Source organism: Mustela nigripes, chromosome 3, assembly GCF_022355385.1.
Source record: "Mustela nigripes isolate SB6536 chromosome 3, MUSNIG.SB6536, whole genome shotgun sequence".
In the NCBI taxonomy this organism is placed as follows: Eukaryota; Metazoa; Chordata; class Mammalia; order Carnivora; family Mustelidae; genus Mustela; species Mustela nigripes.
In genome coordinates, this window is record NC_081559.1 from 26,256,989 (window position 1) to 26,267,339 (window position 10,351).

The 10,351-nt window shown below is 49.4% G+C and overlaps 1 protein-coding gene across 1 annotated transcript in view; it reads right to left on the reverse strand.

Annotated features, from left to right (window-relative positions):
• Positions 1–7,535, reverse strand: part of MARCHF4 (membrane associated ring-CH-type finger 4) — a 108,210-nt gene extending 100,675 nt beyond the window's left edge. Inside the window, exon 1 of the mRNA XM_059393439.1 lies at positions 7,008–7,535. Within this exon, the coding sequence (XP_059249422.1) occupies positions 7,008–7,532 (525 nt within the window). The 5' untranslated portion in view covers positions 7,533–7,535. The remainder of the gene's footprint in view (positions 1–7,007) is intronic.
• Between the last annotated feature and the right edge of the window lie 2,816 nt (positions 7,536–10,351).

Genomic DNA, 10,351 nt, shown 5'->3' on the forward strand with positions numbered 1-10,351 from the left:
GTGGAGGGGAGGGGTGGAGGAGAGGAGAGAGACGGAATCCCAGGATCTGGCCTTTCTCCTCCCAGGCTCTTTAGAAATCCATATTTTACTCCACCCTACCAGCTTTATTAAGTACTTTTCTTTATGGGAGGTTCAACTTGAAGCCACACCCAATAAGTTAGCCAACATACCACATCCAGATGCAGGCTACCAAGTGAGGAAGGATGGTTCCAAAGTGAACACTGTGTAGAGGATCAACAGACAATCTCTAGGTGAGATTCACTCTACAACTGTTAAGACAGCAAGTGCCTCTCTTCCTCCGAACCTTCATTCTGTCTGTGAAAGTGAGACAGGTGCACTCGAAGCTTTATTCCTGTGCATGCGTGTGCATGTATGTGTGTGTAAAAAATAGATAGCTAAATCTGGAAAGCAGCCAAGGACTTGATGGTGAAAGCTGAACTTCCTTACATCACTTCCCAGTAAAATATGAGAGCACTGGTGAGAACCCTGGAGGAGGAAAGGATCCTCAGAGATTTCGATTTAAACAGGATCAGGACTGGGACGCCTGGGTGGCTCACTTGGTTGGGCGGCTGCCTTCGGCTCAGGTCATGATCCCAGGGTCCTTGGATCGAGTCCCACATTGGGTTCCTTGCTCGGCAGGGAGCCTGCTTCTCTCGCTGCCTCTGCTTGCCTCTCTGCCTGCTTGTGTGTACTCTCTCTCTCTGGCAAATAAATAAAATCTTAAAAAAATAAAAAACAAAAATAAATAGGATCAGGACTGACCAAAGTAGAAGTGGAAAAACCACAGCAGACAATCCAAAGAGGGGAACATGACGTGCTGCTCATGACTCTGGGTGAGGGGTAACTGGGCTTCCTCTTTTTGGGGATGTTCTGCAACCTTAGGTCCATGATGGTATCTGTTGCCTATTATTCATGACATGTGCCTAGTATAAATTCATGATTACCAACAACTTGGGATTTCTGTGAACACAGGACAGAGACTATTCTTTGTGATCTCTGTGGAAGACACATTTGTACATGCCATCTATTGCATACACTGGGATTAGATACTGGGACAAGACGAACCCTTGGATTGACAAGGGATGCAAGTTCATCTCTTTACACTTAGATTAAAAATGTCTCTGGACCCTCAAGCAATCTCGTAATGAAACCCAACTTTCGAGCTCAGCAAGGATCTTGAAGATCACTAGTTCCAATCACCAATTTGAGCTCCCTTTCTAAAGCAGCCTATATTATCTTGGGACAGCTTTGATGAAAGTTCTTTCTGCTATCAAAACCAAAGTTGGGTTCCCTGAAGATTTCATCCCTGGCCAAGGCACTGACCATTGTGATTCCACAAAACAGGTCTGCCCCTTCTGCACAGCACATTTTTCAGCAGTTGATGCCAGCAAGTGTTTTTCTTCCTTATAGTCTCTTCTCCCCAGCCCCCCTATGTGTGGAAATGCTCACTGGATGAGCTCTAGAGGATGATTCATTCAACAAAAAACTTACAGAGTATGAAACAGGTGCCAGGCACCAGAGTGGGAGCTGATGACCCAATGATAAGCAAACACAAGTTGCTGCTTCGAGGGATTCTTATAGTCCCTTTGCAGTGCCTCCCTTAGACCCAGGCAAGTCTCTTGCTTAGTCCCTTGCTGTAGAAGGCCCCACTGGCCCTTCTTCAGCTGCACTCTTCCCATAGGAAATCTGTGAGGTCAAGGAGCTATGCCTCTCTTCTATGCCTCCCAATTACCTGGGACCCCAGAATTCCTGTGTATTCAGACATGAGCCTGCTCTCAGAACATTCTCTTCCTTGGGTTCAAAGGAAGAGGGGCAAGGGACAGCTCTTTCGGGATAGTATGGACAGAGCCTGAGCAAGCCAACAGGAGTATCCATGCGTGTGTGACAAAGGCTCATCCTGCTGCCAGATGTAGCCAACAGTGGAAAGAGAGTCAAAGTGGCTTGTAGGCCAAGGGCTGGGTACCCCCATATGGCTAGCACAGAATTCTAAGGAATCTAATAATTCTAATTTCAAACCTGTCTTCCAGGTTGTTTTGACCTTTTATTTGCCAGGATGGTAGGATAAAACTCTTTTTATTTAATAGTTATCTGGATTTATTACTTTTTTTTTAAAGATTTTATTTATTTATTTGACAGAGAGAGATCACAGTAGACAGAGAGGCAGGCAGAGAGAGAGAGAGGGAAGCAGGCTCCCTGCTGAGCAGAGAGCCCGATGTGGGACTTGATCCCAGGACCCTGAGATCATGACCTGAGCCGAAGGCAGCGGCTTAACCCACTGAGCCACCCAGGCGCCCTGGATTTATTACTTTTAAGCTTTTAAGTACTTTGGCTTGTGGTATGTGAGGTATTGTTCTAGGGTCCATAAACGTTAGGAATGGGCCTATTCTTTGTGGAGACTGATATTAATTAAATGATCATACACACATACACACACACACACACACAAATGTAAAATGGAACCATAGCTAAGTGCTAAGAAAAATAAAACTCTGTTTGGGTCTCTCCTAAAATGCTCTACTTGATCTCCATTCCCAGGGTTCTCATCGCATCTTGGGATCTCCAGTTTCCCCTGCGCACTGCAAAGCTCTTCTCTTACTCTCCTGGGACCCAAACCACGGACGAAAATATTTCACACTATTCTTGCTCCTTCTGAACACAGAGCTCTGTAGAAGCAAACCCCAGGAAGAATAAAGGAGGCAAGCCAAGGCTGTTAATCTCTTCTAGACTCATTTCCTCTTTTCCATCTGGTCCAAAACAGCACCCCCCAAGACTGCCATGTTGGATTTCATCCTCACACCCACCTCTAGGTGCTCCACAGCTGACCCTGCCTAGGAAATGCTTTCACCTCTTTGCCAAGATATCCATGTGTCTCACAGCTCTTCTGCTTCCAGCTTCCTAAACTCAGCCAACAACCATTGCTTCTCACTTGGTCTTCCACAGCAACAGAGAAGCCTTCTCTGACTAATTGGGGAAAAGGTAGCACATTCCCCCATCTTGTGTCGCTGAAAAGGCACCCCATACACTAGTCGCTGTTAAGCATACATCTCTTTCTTGTATCCAATATTACTATAATTCACCTGTGACCCATTGTCTGTGTGTTCTTGATCTTTATCAGTCTCTCTGATGTCTGGGTTAGATTGTGAAACTCCCAGAGGGCAGGGCCACATCCGCCCTGTGTCTCCAGACCCTGCTCAGCAGAGTGGCAGGCATAGTTAGGCGCTTGCTGAATAAAGACTTTTGATGATGGAAACAGGAGCAGCACTCTATGCCTAGAGGATTGTGAGTGCACAGGAAGCAATCTACTACCACCACCAGCCCACAGTCACAGCAGTCCTGCCAGGGACTAGCCTGGGAGCTGGGGCACACTGTTCCTTTTAAATGAGGCAGAGGGAGCACGGTCTTGCCTCTGAGATAGTAACAGCAAAACCCTGTGACAGCATGGCTCTAGCTGTGTTGACCAATCTGACGCTCAGAATGACCATCAGTTGGGGGTCGATCATTATTATCCTTGTCTTACAAAGGCAAAACCTGAAGCACAGAGGGGCTGTGCTACTTGTCCAGGCCTCAGACTGGGGCCATCTGGTTTCAGAGACCTCAGCTTACCCACCATGGTCCATCAAAGTGAACCAATGCAGCTTCAACCGGAAACAGGGTGAAGAGATGCCAGCTGGGCTCTTTCCCCACACTTCCATGGATCCTTGACCCCTGTCCAACCAGGATGAATGGCTGAGAGGAGGGGAGTGGCTACTCAGTCAGCTTTCCAGCATGGAGCCAACTTGGCTCTCCAAGCATTTATCCACACACCATCCGTCTGCCTCCTCCTGTCCTCTCCTCTGTTTCTCACACATGCTAAGCTTGTTCACAGTTAGGACTTTGAACCTGCTATTTCCACCACCTGGAATGCTTTCCCCCAGGCCTACTTATCAGGGGGGTCTTCTTATCATGTAGGGGCAGATCAAATGGCACATTCTTGGGAAGGCTGTCCCTGATCACTCTATCTAATATAGTTGCATATTTCTCAAACCCACTCTTTCCTTCTTGTCTACTCATTATCCTGTTTGACTTTCAACATGGTGCTCAACACCTTCTGAAATCGCTTTATTTATCTACGAGTTGACTGGTCTCTTTCTGCATCTCTACTAGAATGTCAGCTTCTGGAGAGCAGAGATCTCACCTGTTTTTTCCCCTCCTGGATACTCAGTGCCCAGAACAGCATCTGGCACCCAAAAATGCACAACAAACATTTTTAAAGTAAATGCATGCATGCATGAATGCATGTAAAGACCACAATGGACACGTGCAAACCTGGAACCAGTTGGACCCTCCAGGTGTCCCTTACCACATACAAGTCCTTGTCTGGAAAAGATCAGATCTTAATTTGGGACAGTCTTTTAGCCCCTGGAGCAGCAGGCAAATAACTAGGAGCTGTTTGGTTTCTTTGTTTGGGCAAAGAAAAGACCATGACATTCAGCGCTGAGACTGCCGACTGCTCTCCCTTCTGAGCCACATGTGCACGACTGCCGGACAGCTGGCTCCCTGAACAGAAAATCAGATCCTGACATCTCAGCTCTTCACTTTTGTCTTTCTGTCTGTCTCTCTCTTCCTACTCTAGAGGGTTTTCCCCATCTCCTTTGTTGCCCTTCCTCACTGAGTCCTGTGAAGAAAATTGAGTAAAAAGAGGGAAAATATGTTCATATCTAACACGTGCTTCTCTTATTACTACGATAGCACAATCTCATTAAAATCTCCTGGCTCCTGCACAAATAATAAAACCCCCCAAATATAATCGTCATATGCAGGAAGTGCTTGACTTGATCCAGTCTTATGCCAACACGATGCCCCTATTCCTTCCACATAATAATAGAGCCCATTCCTTTATTTAGCCCCTTTTATTCAGTCCTTTATTTATGACACACCATAAAAATAATGAACAAGAAAGGAAAGCTCCTAACCTCTGCCCAGATCCTCTATCACATGCAGATATTTCACAGTATTCCTCAAGATCCTTTTCTTCTTCCTTTTTTCAATAAAATACTGCTTTTCCATGATCAAAATACCTGCCATTGTATTTTAATCCCTTTCAAGATGTTTTCAGGCTCATTATCTTCTGAATACTCCTAACACACTTACAAGGGGAAAAAAGGAGAACAGTAAAAGATGCCTCTAAATCACAGAAGTTGGAAAAGGGGCCCAGAGGCATGGAATAATTTGAAGAGGTTCACACCGTGAAATCCCATCCAGATTGGCCTCCAAGTCCTGCTGTTTTCTAGAGACAAGGGTGTTTTTGCCAGAAGCCACACTCCCAGCAGCCCCTGTGACACACAGACCTAAGCCAACACATATGGGAGAAAACAGCTTAAGAAGTTTGGAAGCTAAGTAATTCTTTCTTATGGGAAAGATGAGGCTCCTGATTGGGGCAAAAGGCTGACCAGGAGCATCCTAAAGTGAGGCCTCACTCTTGCTCTCAGCCAAGCCACTCCACCTTGTGCCCACCAGTGGAAGTGGAGAGAAGAGCTGGATGAAGGGCCCCAAGCAGGTGCCCTGGAACTCCTCACCTAACAAGAGTCCTCAACTCTGGACAGGACTTAATTTGGGACTTCAGTAAGCCTAGTCTCAAGAAGGAGGAGCCCAACCCTTAGCTCCTCAGAAACATTTATTCACACTGAGATCTATGTGACCTCCTCTCATGATGCCCAGGCTTCTTGGACCTAGTCATCTTCTGTCCCTGAACTATGTTGCCCATTCAGAGCAAAGATAAAATGAATGAAAGTATCAGCTAAGCCTGTCTCTCACAAAGCAAGCCTTCAGCAAGAGCCAGAGCCCCCTCAAGATCACTGGCATGGCATTCTGCTCTGCCCCTTGTTCAGGAAGCACCCAGACATCTTCCCTCTACATCTAGGAAGCTACTGAAAAAGTGGCTGAAGTGACCACGGAACTCCCTTGACCAAGGTGCAATTTAATATTCCTTCTCCAGGATCACTAACTTGATCAGATTTTTTTAGATGAGACTTTTCTATCTGGGATTCGTGGAAAGTGTTGCTATAATTCATGACTCTAGGATAATGTCCACATACTATCTCCAGCCTCTAGCAGACACTAGATTGGAAGTGGAGCTGGAAGGACTGGGGTGAGTCTATCTGTGAAAATCTGAATGAACAGGGAAGGGAAGGCCTTCAGACTAGTGCATTATTATACTTGGCATCCCTGCCCTGGATGGGGAGAGTTTAAGGGATATTCTAAGTTGAGGTGCTTCAGGCCTGAGAAGGGGAGTAGATATGACAAGATTCCTTACTTTCTTCTCCATATCCCTTAAACTCACCCCCAACCTCCTTACCTATTTGCTTTCAACCTAGGGAAAAAAAAAAAAAAAACTTGAATCAGCCAAGAAGTGTCTCAGCAAACTAGAGTGTCTTCTTGGGACTAGAATCTCTCCCCATTTCCTCCTCACTGACTAAAATATACTGCTGAGGATGTCCGTGTCATTTGGGAGGGGGTAGTTCAAAGTGAAAGAATAGGGTCAGGTTTGTGTGTCAGTCTATGAGAATAGGGAAAAAGGAGACGATCTCTGCATAGTTCCCTCCAAAGAGGGAAGAAGTTTGAATCTAGGACTGAAGACGGGCCGGGGTAAATGCCAGTAACAACAAATCATATGAAAAATTATCTTGGCCTCAAGCATGAATGTACCACCAAGTTCCTTCATTTTATCACTTCTGACTTCTGAATCTTCTATTCTGAAGATGCTTATAGAGTTTTTGGATGGAATTGAAGACACTAGCATTGGAGGAAAATGCAAAAACTAGGGTACAACTGAGTAACCAAACAGGCTCTACCAGGTACCAGACACCTTTTGGGCAAACTTATCCACAAGACATCACTGAGGAGCCCTTAAAACATATATTTCTTAAACTAAAGACAGCACAATGGCTCCCCAGAGCAAGCAGGTGAGTAGTAATCTGCAAGATCTGGAGACACCATCAGGCAGCAGGAAAAGGGAAAAAGGGTCTCACCTGTTCTGGCCCCTGGAAGCAGATGCGGCAGAGCGGGGTCCTCATGCCACTGTCCAGGCTGCTTCCCAGTGAGTAGCAATCCTCAGCCTTCCCCTTACAGAAGTCATCTGAGGAGGCACTGCTGAGCAGCGACGTGGGTGGCTCTGTGGCTGGGCCACCCCAGTCATCTTCCACAGAAGAAGGTGGCAAAGGTGGTGGAGGTGGCAGAGGAGTGGTCTCCCTGCCCACCCCTTCTCGAGGACCCCTCCAGCCTGCCCACCCCCCGGCACCCAGAGCCGGAAGGGTGTTGTTGTTGGCCGCCAAACTGGGGGGCTGGGGGTCGCCGTGCATGGGCAGGGGCGCTGGAGGGGGGCGCCGCAGCAGGAAAACCTTCAGGTCATTAAAGAGCATGCGGCAGCGGCACTTGAGGAGACCCTGGTGGCGCAACATCTGGGGAGCCGGGGCCCACGATCCACAGCAGTACCAGGCACAGCAGCAGCAGCTCCACCACCACCACCAGAGCAGCCCACTCAAGGGTATCAGCATGTGCCCAGTGGAAGCAGAAAGCCCAGGAGGGGCAGCCAGAGTCTTTGCAGAGGAAGATAGTAGAATGGTTTTTTTTTGGGGGGGGAGGGGGATCCACAGCAGAGCTGTGTTATGAAGGGGGGGATCTGCTTTCTCACTGGCTCTTCTTACACCCCCTCAAAGTAGCAAATCAATTGTTCCCAGGACGAAGAACTGTGAGTCACTGGTTTTGAACTCTCCCTGGAAAGCCCAACAACAACAAAAAAGGTTTTCTTGCCTCCCCCCTGCCCCCTCACCAACCTTAGCTTTGCTCAGGTAGTTTCATCCTTTTTGCCTTTGACTTGGGGGTACTGGCATGGGAAGGGGGGGGTAAAAAAATGTTGAAGAAGGGCTCTTTGGGCCTTGAGATCAAGGTCTCTAGTTGTCAGAAAGTTTCCCAGGAGAAGATATTTTCAGTTCTTCTCAGATTCCTAGGCAATGGGAAATCTCTTTTCTTTTGTATAAAAGGGTGAAGATTATAAATCAAATTTGAAGTGGACTGAGCTGGGCTTAGGGCAAAACGGCTCAGTGAAAAATTGAGCACTGCATGTGCAGAGTGAAAAGATAGTTTTCCTCAGGTAGCAGGAGATTGGTTTGGTGGGGGTGGTGTTCGGTGGGAAGGAGAGGAGGTTGGGAGAAGTTTTAATTCTCCTGGGCAGAAAACTGGGGCAATTAATCCCCAGAAGCACCAGAGTTGCTTTTAAGAGAGCAGTTGTGGGGGGAGAGGGGGGGTTGCAGGTGAAATTGGGCAAGGGGCTTGTGCTTTGCCTCTGCAGCCAAAAAAGCTGCACGGAAGAGGGAAAAGCCAGTTAGGAGAATAGAAATGGGAAAATAATGGACTGAGGAAGGGGAAAGAAGCGGGGGTGGGGGGTGGGGGGGTGGAGATCCTTTAACCCTTGCAGAGCAGCTTCCTTCCTGAGCATTAAGATCCTGGCCAGAGGAAGGGTGTGTGTATGGGAGACAGGAGGCGGTGGAGCAGAGAGAAGGGGTAGAGAAAAGGGGCGTGTGGGAAGAGACAGGGGGAAGGAGTAGTTACATGATCTCAGCCCCCAGCCCACACCTGCGGCAGTCCGTAAATCCGTGGCCCCTTCCCTTTGGCTCCATCAAAGGTCCCTTTGGGCGAGGGGCAAAGGCCAGGAGAAGGGCAGATCCGGGCGGGTGAGTGGCCTTGCCTTCTCTTCCTCTTCCTCTTCTGGGCCGTTGTCGCCCTCCTCCTCTTGCTCCGAGTCTGCCCGCGGCCGCTGGTGCTGCTGTGGCGGCGGCAGTGAATGCTGGTAGGCGTCCCGGTGTCTCCGGGGCGGGGGCTGCTCCGGCTCGTCCTCTGGCTGCTGCTCGCCGTCCGGCGCGGCCGCGACTCCCGGCTTCATGATCCTCCTCCTCCTCCTCCTTCCCTGGGGGCCGGCTCTGAGCCCCCGCGCCCGGGCAGCGCTGCCATGCAACCAGAGGCGAGGCAGGCGTAGGGGTGGGGGCGGCTGGGGAGTGAGGAGGGGAAGGCAATAAAAAATGAAATAAAACTAGTGGAAGAATAATAATTCGGTTCTCAAATAATCAGGAATGGGTGCTTCTGGAGGGGTGGGGGTGGAGGAGGGCGGCTGCCGGGTCTTCACGGCAGTTCTGCCCTCACTACCCCCACCAAGGGCGGCCTCGGCCGGCTCTCTGCCACCCCCCACGCCCCTCCCTCCTCTCCGCTGCCTCCGGCTGGTTGGGCTCGCTGTTGCTACCTCCTCGCAGATGCAACGAGGTAAGGCTTGTTTGCGGTGCCAGTTGCAGGTGGGGAGGGGGAAACGAAGCAGTGTGGCCGAGGTGGGAGATAGCCAGCACTTGGCTGGGGCTTGGTCCTCGCGACTCCTCAAAGCCGTATATAAATATATCTCTTATAAAAGGCGAGAGGAAGCAAATCAGATTCCAGGCTGCTGCCAGGTGTTGTCTTGTCTTCCGCCGTTGCTCAGCACCCGCCGCCGCGGCTGCTGCCCCCCTGGCTCAGTTCCCAGAGGGGTGGTGCTGGAAGGAAGGTGGCGGGGCGGTGAGCTGACCGTCCGAGAAATGGAAACAAGGTTCTTGCCGCGGAGAAGGCTCTCAGCTATCTCCGCCTCTGCCGCTGCCGCGGCCGCCGCTGCTGCATTCAGCACCCCAGGCGAGTGGACAGCTCCCACCCAGACCCCGCGCGTCACGCAAGTAGGGGCCTGACGCAGACGCCTCGGAGGGATGGAGGAGGGAAAGGGGCCAAGAGGAAAAGAGGCTAGGGAGAGAAAGAGAGAGAGAGGAGAAGAGGAGAACTGTTAGAGGGAAGGGGATGGGGAGGGACCAAGGGAAAGGAAAGGAAGGAGGCTAGGGAGGGATTTAGGAAGGAAGGGAGGAGGGAACAAGAAAGGGGGAAAGGCAAGTGGGGTAGAAAGGAGCAATTCAGGGTACATTTTCCCCCACCTGGAACGTATCAGTGTGGATAGTAAGGTTGTAGGATTTCCTCCCAATGTACACTATCACCAGCCCTCTGAACGCGCATACACAGAGCCTTCTACATCTCAACCAGAGTCCATTTCCAAGCTCACAAACATTGTAAGCAGATAGAAATCTGCAGGCTTTGGGGGGAAAAAAGTAAGTTTTGTGACTCTCTAACGAACTCCAGGACTCGGTGGAGACTAAGTCCCTCATGACTAAAAACTCAAGAGAAAAAAAATGCTTCAGAGACGGAGGGGGATGCCAGCACCATTTTTGCCAGTTTCTTCTAGAAATTCAGTTCCAAGGGGCATGATTTGTTTGTTGCTGTTGTTTGGGTCCATTTTAATCCTCTGTGCCTAGGT